We start from the raw sequence: 13,068 nt of genomic DNA, 5'->3' as shown, positions 1-13,068 counted from the left end.
CATGATGTTTTTCTGGTTCAGCTGTATAAAAAGGCTTTTCTGTGAAGATGTTTTGCCCCTCTTACAGAGAAGAACCCTTCCAAGAAAAAGGTCTGGATGAGAGTAGGGGGTGACTGAGAAAATAAAAAATTATAATTACTGAATGCAAATACTGATTTTGTAACAACCAAGGAAAATAAACTGAAACCCCCGCATCTGGAGAGGCACAAGTGAGAGGAGAAGAAATGATGGTGTTTTTTGAAACTATTCCTGGAAGCTTCTTCCCCTTCCTGAAGGAAAACTCTCCATGCACCTTTCCGAGCTGTTCAGACTGCGGAGCCTGTGCTCATACCAGACAGGGCTAACTATGAGGCAGCAGGAGGTGGCCCAGCCCCTGCACTTGCCATGCAGAAAACCTCCAGATGTTGTCCACACTCATGAGGTAGATGAACTGGTGTCACGGACAACAAAACTGTTTGGAACTGACTGGCAGTCCCTCTGACACTAAAAACTGAACTAAATTACTTGGATTGGAAACCTTAGGACAAGATGCCCAGGGCAGGAGGCCACATCATCCTGCCTAACCTATGTCTTGCTTGGGTCGACCCAATGATGGTAAAGTCTTTGTTTCCAGGGTTACCACACGTGCCCTCTGGGACTATCGTTCTGTATGTGCACCCTATCACAACACCGTCTCAGTTTCAACTTACTGGCCAGTTGTGCTGGGCCTGAACTGATGACTTAAGGCTAGGTAAAAAAGGTTAATATAGATATTTAAGGAGGAAGCCATCTGGCCTTTATGATTAATGGGACTTGTTAATTGGCTAAGTGCAGGGCTCATGAAGGGCAAAACTGAAATCAATACTGCAGATTGGTCTCACTCTACTGTCCAGGTCTTACTGAGACTAACTTTGCCATAAAGACAAGATAGCCAATGACCAACGAGGTAGACTGTGCAGAGAAGAGTTCACATAGCAGGCTTAAACTTCTGTCCTTGAAAAGGCTTATAAGGTTAGCCCTTGGCTGGTGTCTGGGAACTTAAGATTTTGGAAGGGTTCCCACTACCCTGTTATGAGTGACTCATCCCAACTGTACAAACAATATGGTTTATGGTCAACACCTGCTTTCCCTGAGCAAGTCTGCAATTTTGGTATGTGCTAGGCACAGACTGCCTACATGACCAATCCCCTACGACGACTCCAGGTATTAGGTGTCTAATCGATTTCCCTGGTAGACAGCATGTCACACATGTTGTCACAACTTGTTACTGGGGAAATTAAATATGTTCTGTGTGACTCCCCAGAGAGAGGACCTTTGGAAGCCTGCATCCAGTTTTCCCCAGACTTCACCCATGTATCTTTCTCTTTATTGATTTTGCTTTGTGTTCTTTTGCTGTAATAAATCATAGCCCTAAATATGACTACATGCTCAGTCCTGAGAGTCTCATGGAGAATCATCGAGCTGCAAGTGTGGTCTTGGGGATCCCAGACACAGCCGGAAATAAGTGTGAAACAGTCAACAAACAGCAAGAAGGCAAGTGTGGCTGGAGTCATGTGAGTGAAGGGAACTGGCAGAAGATGAAGTCAGAGAGATAGGAAGCACTTGATCATTTAAGGCCTTGTTTAGACTTTATTGTGAATGTGACAGGAAGCCACTGGAGGCTCTGAACTGGAAGGAATACTGGTCTGGCTGCTGCTAAGACAACTGCCATAAGGGGGAAAAGGGGGAAAGCAGGGACACCAAGCAGGAAGTTCTTAAAGATATGAGACTCTTAACTGCCCTTGGGTGGTTCAGATCTGCTTCAGAAAGGAGAAACTTACGTTCATCTTTAAGGATGAGTGGAAATACGATAATCTTGGGCAAGGGGTTGAGGAAGGTATTCCAAACAGCAGGAAGAACTTGTACAAAGACCTAGAGGCATAAACTGCATGGTGTATTTGAAGATTGGTGAAGAGTTTGATATAGCTGTAAGAGGGTCTTGGGCAGAGCTGCAGGAGATGAAGTCACAGAGGCCAGCAGGAATGCCGCACACAGAAGGCTTTGGAAATCATGCTAAGGAGTTTGTGCTTCATCTCACAGGCAAATAGGGAGATAATGAAGGGTTGTAAATAGGTGAGTTATGGATCAAATTTGGGTTTTAGGAAGATCAATATAGCAGAGATATGGATGAGAGGCCAATAAAGGAAGCAAGTCTAGAAGCAAATGTCGTATTACCCAATTCTAATGTAGTTGGGACTGCACACACTTAAGGCCACACATATGTAACTTATGTTATATATAAACAGAGAGAGAGGTGACATGATCAAATCATGTTAGAAACATGCTGATCAAAGGCCTCCTCGCCAACACTCTAAAGGTATTTACTCCCAGGAGGGTTCTCCTTACCTATGGAACGCTTTAGCAGGATGGATATGGTGTGTCTAGACTGCTCACTGTACATAAACCTGGGATGTATGTACTTATGAGGAATTACTTCCTAGAAAACATCACACAAGCTATACAATTATCAGGGAATAACCTGGAGATAATTTGTAATGGAAATAGCTCCCTTTCATGGAAGTGACATTCCATATGCATCATTTAGAGATGCTTGGTTCTTGCCCTTGAAATATTTTCTGTGAAGATGTTTTGCCCCTCTTACAGAGAAGAACCCTTCCAAGAAAAAGGTCTGGATGAGAGTAGGGGGTGACTGAGAAAATAAAAAATTATAATTACTGGGCCAGGGTGCATCCTAATCGAGGTAAGCAGGACCTGGCAGTAGCCCTGGCAGTCACGGACTTTTGACATTTTACCTGTGTCTTATGATAATTATATCTCTGAAGATATTAGTCAAGTTTGGTACTGGGTAAGATCTCTGAGTCTTGTGAGTTCACAATTTGTCAATCTGACCTACTGGGTTTTCTCACAATATTTAATTCGAACTGGAAGAACCAGGATGAATGATACATTTCCTAACCATATTCACCAAAAAGTACTGACAGTACTGACAAGTCAGTTGCAATGCATGTCCCTGGTGCCTAGATTGTAGTGTCTAAATGCAATTTCCCACTAAAAGAAATTTGTTTTTGTTTTTGTTTTTTGAGAAATGGCTGATTCATTTCTGGATTAGGAAACGTGTAAGATGAATTTAAGACATCCCATCTTGCCTGAAAAGAAACAAGTTTAAAAGTCACCTATGATATTATGCTAAGCAAAATAAGTCAATCAGAGAAAGACATGTTATCATGTGATCTCACTGATATGAGGAATTCTTAATCTCAGGAAACAAACAGAGGGCTGCTGGAGTGGTGGGGGGTGGGAGGGATGGGGTGGCTGGGTGATAGACATTGGGGAGGGTATGTGCTGTGAATTGTGTAAGACTGATGAATCACAGACCTGTACCTCTCAAACAAATAATACATTATATGTTAAAAAAAAAAAAAAAAGAAGATAGTAGGAAGGGAAAAATGAAGTGGGGGAATCAGAGGGGGAGACAAACCATGAGAGACTGTGGACTCTGAGAAGCAAACTGAGGGTTCTAGAGGGGAGGGGGGTGGGGGGATGGGTTAGCATGGCGATGGGTATTAAAGAGGGCATGTGTTGAATGGAGCACTGGGTGTTATACGCAAGCAATGAATCATGGAACACTACATCAAAAAAAAAATTAATTAATTAAAAAGAAAAAGAGACAAAAAAAAAGTCACCTATGATTAGTCCAAAAGAATGGACTTAAAGGGACTCTCAGTATGCAAAAATGGGATAATGTGAGCAATGAAAAAGAAGGACTGCAATTGCGTGAAGCAAACATATGTGAAACCCATGGATCTGGAATGATGCTCAGAAGCAAAGCAAACAGAAACAAACAAACAAAAATGTACTTACTGGCCTCCTTTGGAGGTTGCTAGAGCACCAAATTATTTGAAAATATTTCAAGGGCAAGAACCAAGCATCTATCCTGCTTGTAAGGACTGTGTTTCAGGGTAACCAAATAGTTGATGAGGGGAAGTTTTTCTTTATAAAATAATCCCAGGTAACAAAGGCAGGAGGAATTATACATTAGAAAGCCATCACTTTGCAATTCCTAGTGAAATAATGGGTCCAGACAACAAACCAAACGGTTGTCACAATCTCTAGGTGAAAGGTTAGTGAGGAACTTCTGAATGGCTGGATCAGACTGACACCACCCAGCTTCACTGATCAATTACTAGAAGTGGGACAATCAGATACTCTATGCCTCCGGATGTAATGTAATAGGAAGTACACAGTACTCTATGAGATAATCTCAATAAAAAACCAGAGCTAAATCTACTCAGCCTCTAGAATTAACTTCCAGTTTACAGACTAGACAGCAGATGGTGGAACAAGTTCAATGACATTACAAGGATATGACCAGTTAGATGTAGATGTGGGACACTGGATAGCACAAAGGACATTATTTCTTTACCAAATAAAATGAAATAAAAAACAAGGGATAGAGAACTGTTATAGATTAAGAAAAACCTAACATCTAAGTGTGGATACTCACTCAAACAAATCAGTTCTAAAAAGATATCTGAACCAACAGGGAAAACTGCAGAGAGACTGGGGATTGGGTGATTAAAGAATAATCGTTAATTTTGTGGGTATAATAGCACTGTGAGTTTGTTGGGGAAAAAAAAGCTGTATTTTTAGAGATACATACACAGGTGAAATAACATGGAATTTGCTGTAAATACTCTAAGAAAGAAAAGAGTAGATTCGTATGGGGTGGCAGTGATGCAGCAAGAGTAAGAGTGTGGATGGCCGCTGACCCTGGGTGATGGGCAAGGGGGTCATTACACCCTCCACTTTTGTGAACATTTTGAAGTCTCCCTCATAAAAAAATAAAAAAGAACAAATTAAAATATAATATTTGGCAAAAATTTAAAAATGGTAATACATACTTGGCTGAGGCACAGGAAAAGGAGTCGTTTCAAAGGAAGTAAGCAGAATTACTTTTCTGAAGAACAATTTAACAGTATGGGATCAAATGTCTTTTAAAATTTTACGTTCAGTCCAGTAAATTTACTTTAAAAAACTAATCCTCAGAAAATTTTCATAAATGTGCACAAGGATACATCTAAAATGATCTCTCAGCAAAAAAAAAAATTTGTAAAAAAAATTGTAAACAATCTATTTCTAATTTATGGTATATTTACATGCCAATTTTTAAAGTTTTATTTACTTAAGTAATCTCTATGTCCACCGTGGGGCTTGGACTCATGACCCCAAGATCAAGAGTCACATGCTCCTCCGAATTAGCCAGCCAAGGGCTGTAAAAATTTTTTTATAGCCATAAAATTGTAAAAGAATACTAAATGATAGGGGAAAATATTCAAGACAAACTGTTAAGCACAAAACGCAGGCTGTAAAATATCATATACATTTTGACCCAATTTAGTCTTCTTAAAACTATATATTTAGAGAAGAGCCTGAAAAGAGTTTTCTCCATCATGTTAATAGCTGTGATGTCTAGCTGATGGGATTAAAGTACTTTTAATTTTTTTAGACATGGTTTTTCTATTCATGGGTATGGATATTTGTAATAAAAAAAATTCTAATTTTGAAAAAAGATTATATTTTTGAAAGGTAAAATCTGGATCAATTTCCAAAAGTGGCTAGTAACAGTAATAAGTGGGTATCGTAGTGATCTTTGAAATAATAAACAAAATGACAGAAGGTTGGTGGGACAGGGCGGAGTGGATTAATAATTAATTCTTAGAAAGACAGGTATTTAGCACACTATTATGAGAAACAGCAAGTTTTAAATTTAAAAACAGAGGGTGTCAAGAAGGTAAAAGTCAGAAAGGGATCAACGTTTATGTAAGCTTCAGTTAGATAAAGACCTACGTCAATTTCCTAGGGTTATTGGGAAGGTTATTGTAGTAAAAATCCTAACACAATTCTGAAAATAACCAGAGCAGCATATTAGATAATCTTTCTTGAGTTTCCATTTTGTGTACCACTTGGGCAGATAATTACATACTGGAGTACAAAAAGAAGATGTTTAGGATATTAATATAATACAAATGCAATTTTGATTATCAAATTCAGCTTATGTAACTTGGGTCAAATCTGTTAAGTGAATAACTGTGATATATAAAAATCTAGAAAATAATAAACTATTACACTCTACACATTATATGTGGTTCACAGTCAATAAAACCAGACTTCTGCATCTTTCTACACTTGTTTAAAATTTCAGTTGTCTCCTTCCTAAATTAGGCAAAAGCAAGGAAAATGTCCAGACTACCTTGTTTCCGTACTTTCGTCGGTTCTTCATAGTCCTTGTTTTCTGGATTCGGAGATTCTAGAAAGCTGATTTCTTCTGCGACACTTTCCCCTTCTTGGCTCCTGAGGCTGTCTTCCTCCTCTTGAACTGGTGATTCTAATTCTGATTCTTCAGAATCAAGAAATATCTGCCCAGCAACTACTCTGCCTGCTGCATTGTGGTCCTTTACCGACTCATCTGATGGCAAAGAAGTCTGAAAATATAAAATATTTTTAGTTTTCAAATAGTATCAGGACTGTCTCCCACCCAATTTGACCATTACTTTTACTAATTCAGATATATCTCCTTCAGCTGTGAATGTGCCATACTTGCTCATCTCTCTAAGTTTGGTATGTGTTCATCACATGCCTTCATCACTTGCCTAGCCTGACTCTTTCTTCCAGTTTCAACTTAGATGTTATTTGCCACCATAAGCATTCCTTAACTCCTGAAGCCTGGATTAGGAGCCCTTACAAACTCCCAACATAGCTTATACTTTCCCTTATGATAGCCCTGTACTACAACTTTCTGTTTCTTATCTATATTCCCTCAAATCCAGAGATCAGAGATCATAACTGAATGGTCTCCTTGGATACATCATCAGCCTTATTCACTCAACCAATTTAAGTGTATCAACTCTACAGATTTATAAAAATTGACAGAAGTGGAAACAAATGGCAGAGGTTAAGTCTTCAAAATTTAAAAAAACTAAAAATTAAAAAAAAGGAATAAAATCAATCTCTCACTAGGCAGTAAGAATGTTACTACCTTCAGGCTCTTACACACACAGCACATTCGAGTTAAAATTAAACCTAATAACCAACACTCTGAATGAAAATATTTATTATTCTGTCTCCTACAGGTCAGTGATTCCCCCCCAGAAGAACTAGTGTATTGATACCAGCTACGTTTTTTTTTTCTTAATCCAATTCTGTTGCTCAAAAGATAGATTTCATATCCTTTCTAAGACACATAATTCATGCTTTTAAATTGGGCATCAAATACTGGCCAATGCAAATTTTTGTACACACCTTGGAATCTAAGGATTCATCCTGACTGCCTTCTTCATCTGTAAAGAAATTTTAAGACAATTTCATCATCCTTCTTGTTGGGAAATCACAGGTATTGTTAGAGCACTTGATAAATACAACAAATAATCACCAGACGCTTGATAAATATATCTAGAATTATCTAAAAAATGGTTGTATTCAACAACTGTACAGAAAAGATTAGGTAAAAGGAAAACAAGGGGTGAGATGGGGGTAGTTCTTCCTCTTTCCCCAGGGAAGGCACTAGCTTCATCTGTTATTCAGGTGAGAAGACCGACTACCACCACCACCACTACCACCACCACCAAAACCAGACAATTCTTCAGATACCATCCAATTTCTTCTGTTCGTATTTAGTCTACTACTGAGTTACTAAACTTATAAAAATCAATCTCTGATTTTGTGGTTCAGGGTTCCACCTATTATTTTCCCCTGCTCAGAATCTGGAGTTAAAGAGCTTATTTTAGTGCTGATTAGCATTTTACTGTTCACTGAGACTACTAAAGATGGACACTAACAATTATTATTATGTGACAGATTTGCCAGACCAAGATATTTAGGATTTGTGTTCTACTCTACTGAAGAGTTAACCAGATAAAAGCAAAAAGTAGCATCATGCCATCATGTACTCACTCACATGAGATTTATTAAGAAATCAGTATCTCATATTAAATAAACAATGAATCCAGCCCCTGGCTACACCTTTCTTCCAAATTCTTATCTGCTGCTTTGACTTTGTCCAATTATGTTAATTTTCCTTCTATTACTCTGTGTTTTTCTGCTATTACTTCTGTTCTAATTGTTATTCTTTTTCTTGTTCTTACACAAATACATTGAACACAATGTCCATACACATACATTTGGTCATTGTATTCCTGACCAGTTTAGAAACAACAACAACTGTTAGATGATCTCTAGGCTTCCTTCTTGCTCTTAAAATGATCTGATTTTATCCAGGAGTGAGCTTCAGTTATAAGCTCAGAAGCTATATGAGAAATTAATCAGAAGACAAAATGCTATAAAACCCTGTGCTTTTTACCAGAAAATTTGGTGTTATGGTTGCCATTTATCTTTACTTCATATGGTTACATCCTAAATATTATTCATAACTTAACTCTTTCAAGCATAACAAAAACATGCTTTGGAGCTTGTATTATCAAAATAGTGAGCTAACTTTAAGAAGTACAACCAACTCATTATGTATAAAATATACAACACTATTTCATAGTATTTGTTTCCTTTGAATATTTGAGAAAACTAGTCTACTAGTGAGGTTTTGCTATATAAGAAAAGTGCTGTCAATTCAAAGAACACGTAAACTATAGCTAGTTTCACATTTACTACTTTTAGACTACCTTCCAAATATGTTTTATTTCTGATGGGTAGGGAAGAGAAGGGTACAGCATGTATTAGTCCCACAGTACCCATTAGCATCTAGGTAGTGATGGCACTTAATTAACAATCATCCTTCATGCTAACTTCTTCACAAGTTTTAACCAAAGCCCAAATTCTAACATATGGTTCAAATTCCATTCTCAGCAAACCTTTGGCTAAAGGAAAAAAAATTCATCTCTATTATATATCAAAGTTGTATGTATGGGTGTGTTTAAATAATCACAAATTATTAACTAGTTAATATATCAAGAACCGATGTTAAATGTGTAAATTATGTATACAGTATATCCCCAAACTTTAGATGAGCCAGAACTCTTAAATCACTAATCACTAAATCATGAAATGTAGTACCTTCTCACAACAGGTCACATATGCAGCAAATAAGTATATAACACAGATACCTATAAATAAATTTGAAGACATATACATTTGAGACACTACAAGCTATTACACATTCGAATAGCAAAATGTGTTTTTGAACTCCAAGAGACATGGAAACATGTGACATCAGGGTTATTTCACGTGAATTGCATCATGCTTCTGTCTCAAACTAGGAATATATGCTAAGGTTACTGGTAAATAAAAGAATTCTCTCTCATTTACTAAACTGGGAAAGTCAACTCCAGATGGTAGTCTTAAAGCATAAGCTATTTTCTCTTTCACACTGATATATCCATTCACATAACACTTTTATAGAAGTTGCTTATAATCTAGAAACTTCTGATATGTAGTAGTCAGGTAACAAAGACACTGAAGTTATGCATAAACAAAAGAAAATGCTTTTAGCAGAACACGGACATCAAGAAAAAAATGCAAAAGAATTCAATGAAAAGTTATAGATTTCTCATTCAACAGTATGACATCCAAAATATAATGGTTTACATTACGTTAGTAACTGTATACTTTCCTCTGAAAAAGACCAATTTTCATTTTTATTATATCAGCCAACCAAACTGCAAAAAGTACCAGGGATATTCTTTCAGGGAAAAGTAATCATCACAAATTCATTTTCCAATTTGTCATGTAAACTAAACAGACTGAGAGACCTTCAAACACAGAAAGTCCTAAGAGTTTGGTGAAAAGAGAGCAGACATCCTGTTCTCTGCTTTACCACTGAATCTGTGCAGATCCTACAATACTCCTGATTTTTAATTACTCCAAACTGAGGGCTGGAGAGCAAAGTTCAACACCTGGCTTCATTATATATTAATTTTTACACATGGTTCAATATAGCAAGTTTGGTCAGCCTCTTCCTTCTCAACCTGTCAAGAGAATAATACCATCTGTCCTGTTGACTCAATGTTTTAAGGAACAAAAGAACAGTGAAATTAAACATTGTCTGCAATCTGAAATTTACTGAGTATCTGATAATAGAACTTTTTTTTAATAGATAATTAAATAATATATTTAATTAATAGTTCTGATAATAGAACTAATTACCTGAAATACTTAGCAGTGGACCTAATTTAAAAGATTCTGTAACACTGTTTGGCATAAAGAAAAAAAGCAAACCATTTGTCTCTTCCTGCTGAAAATAAGAAAATGAGTATTTCTAAGTGAGAAAACTTACAGCATTTTTCATTATTGAGGAAATGGAGAAATATCTTTTTAACCTCCTCCTTTAATCACAGGAAAAAGAAAACATTGAGTAAAAGTGTTGTATTTTTATATGCCTCTAAAACAAGATATGAAATAACAGCTACTAACAGTGATAGGATCAAGATTCCCTTTGTTGGCTGATGGTACCTGGTAAATATGCAACTTGCTTTGGTAACCACTAACATTCAAACTTTAAGTCAATGCAAAATTATGGCCCAAGACTTGATTTTTAAATAGGAGCAAATCTTTAAACTAATACTGAGGCTGACTTTATACATAAGCAATTTAATGAATAAAAAAAGTCAACTGAAAATCCATGTACTCAATTTCTAAAACTTTACCTCACATAAGTGTTTTACTAGGATTGCACTTCACGTGAGCACGGTAGTGCCTTTATTACCTATCAGCATGCACATCTCCGCTGTTTAGTTCTGGCTAAGTATGGATTTTGCCTCTGCCAGAGAAATGCTTTGGCACAGGCACTACGATGGAAATCAGAGCAGACATTTTTCGAACCCAGTCCTCTGCTTACATCAACACAATCCAAAGATTTAACACTTCAGTGTTAGTAATCCGCTATTACAACATCCCAAGAATCCCAACTGTTGATTAAATGACTTATTCAAGTACCATCTCCACTGACCTGAAGCTCTTAAGTATATGAAATCTAGTTAACGGAAGACACAGGAAAATGTTTGTAGGGCTTTAATTTTCTTTAAATTCTGCAAATTGAATCCAGAGGGATACTTACTATGTTCTTTGAGTCATTCTTACACTTTAGTGTGAAGAATTACTTGTGAAGCTTGTTGAACTACAGATGCCCCGACCTGTTCCAGACCTAAAACTGCACGTTTAACAAACTCCTAAGAGGAATTCTGATGCATGGGGTCTATGGCCCATCAGGTACTCTATCCATTACAATCAACAGTTTCATTTCATACTTCCTTTGGTCAAATAATTGCTAACAGTGCTTTAAGAGTTAGGAAGAGTTTTGGAGATTTGGTCATGAATGCAAACCATTACTAAAAAGGGGGAAGGCAGACCTCAAAGCATGATGTTGGCAGTAAAGTAACTAGCATATGCTTGTTGCTTTTGAAATGGTATCTCAAACCACAATATGGATAGAATTTTAGGTTTAGACCTCTTATTTTAGAAACAGAATGACGTTATGGCATTGACTTACAACTAGGACAGATAATTTGGGGATTCAAATAGCCATCTGGGAAATTTTCTGTTGGGAAAAAAAAAAGAGAGAGAGTTGACATTTATACCCTGCTTTGTTCCAAAAAAATTTAAAGCCACAGAACAGCTGTCTTGTTAACTAAACTGATTAAAATTCAAAAGCTTTACTGTACTGTTTCTTCACAAACACTATGTGCTTCTTTGTCAACACTTTCAAAATAAAAGTTTTCTGATGTAGGCAGATTGAACTATTAAAAAAGAAAAATACATTTCAGAACCATAGTATTAATCTGCTAACTGGAAAATCAATTCAAAAGCACATGAAGTTATATATCTATACAAAACATGAAAATCAGCTGCTATACATTTTAAATTTATAGGGACCGAGATTTTCTCAAAAAAATCACAAAGTTACATTAAACAAACATGGGGCAACTCAGAAACACTGTGACAGAGATAAACACCACTTTCTCGGGAATATTTCCTAAAAAGGGATAAAGAGTGGACACAGTTACATCAAAAGTCTTCATTTTTAAATAGACAAAGAGACAAGGGGCCACCTCAGGTGCTAAGCAAATCCACCAAACCACTGTCAACATCCCGGTTTTGATGCACCTGGCTCTGCTCAGTGATAACCCCAGGTGTGTCCATTACTTAATTTACAAATCCCAAGCACATAATCTGTTTGAGAATTGAGGAAGTTCCAGTAAGGCTCAGGTGTCACTGCGGATCTAAGCCAGCTGACGGGATTCATTCCCACAGAGTCAATTCCTCATTCGCGAGGAGTCGCTTAAAGTTTGTTAAGTGAGGAGAGGTGTGGGCAGGGTGACCGCCCCTTCTCTTCCTCCCTTTCTAGCTCCCGAAACACCCCCTCTAGCCCAGGCCAGCCAAACCCCGAGAAATGACAGCGAGTGACACGCTAGTGCGAGGTGTGACCAGAGAGAGTGGAGTCTCCAGCTTGAGCCCCCACGGCCCTGCCCCGGGATGGAGGCCGGGGGGGGGGGGGGGGGTGCGGTGGCTATCGGCCTCCAGTCCGAGGGGGCGGATACTGACCCGAGGATGCCGAGGCCGAGCCCAGCAGCACCGCACAGAGCAGCAGCGTCAGCCCAACTCGGACCCGCATTCTGCTCTCGCGGCCGCTGCCACCCCCTGGAGCTGTCGCTTTCGCCTCTGCCACCACCGACTCAGCCACCGCCGCCGCCTCGCCGCTGCTCTTCCTGCTCTGGTCTCCTTCCTCCGCCCCTTCCCAGGCCTCTCTGCCCTAGTGCGGAGCCAATCCCCGCCCGCCGCCTCGGGCTCTGTGCCCAATCCCCGTAGTCTTCCCGCCCACCTTATTGCCCCGCCCCCAGGGTCAGGCGTTGGCCAATCATTTTTGCGATATTCCCACACCGGCTTTCCCGGTTGGACCACGGCCTCACGACATGGCCCCAGCTAATTGGTAGATCCTGGGTTCAACCATCCCGGAAACAGACCGTGAGTCCAGGGCCGGGAAGAAAAGAAAGTAACTCAGGACTACAATTCCCACAATGCACTTCATGGGCCTCTTTCGAAGTGTGGTCTCGAAAAACGTAGCCCGTCATGGAGCAAGATTTAAAA

General features: G+C 38.6%; 1 protein-coding gene across 2 annotated transcripts in view; it reads right to left on the bottom strand.

The window, feature by feature from the left end:
• SEL1L (SEL1L adaptor subunit of ERAD E3 ubiquitin ligase) overlaps nucleotides 1-12,708 on the bottom strand; it is a 55,664-nt gene extending 42,956 nt beyond the window's left edge. For both annotated transcript variants that reach the window (XM_027569832.2, XM_027569833.1), the window contains exons 1-3: nucleotides 12,526-12,708; nucleotides 7,279-7,316; nucleotides 6,230-6,461 (exon numbers count right to left, since the gene is read on the bottom strand). In XM_027569832.2, the coding sequence (XP_027425633.1) occupies nucleotides 6,230-6,461; nucleotides 7,279-7,316; nucleotides 12,526-12,595 (340 nt within the window). In that variant the 5' untranslated portion in view covers nucleotides 12,596-12,708. The remainder of the gene's footprint in view (nucleotides 1-6,229; nucleotides 6,462-7,278; nucleotides 7,317-12,525) is intronic.
• Nucleotides 12,709-13,068: the final 360 nt, after the last annotated feature.

Source organism: Zalophus californianus, chromosome 6 (assembly GCF_009762305.2).
Source record: "Zalophus californianus isolate mZalCal1 chromosome 6, mZalCal1.pri.v2, whole genome shotgun sequence".
Classification (NCBI taxonomy): domain Eukaryota; kingdom Metazoa; phylum Chordata; class Mammalia; order Carnivora; family Otariidae; genus Zalophus; species Zalophus californianus.
This window is presented reverse-complemented; position numbering and strand designations above follow the sequence as displayed.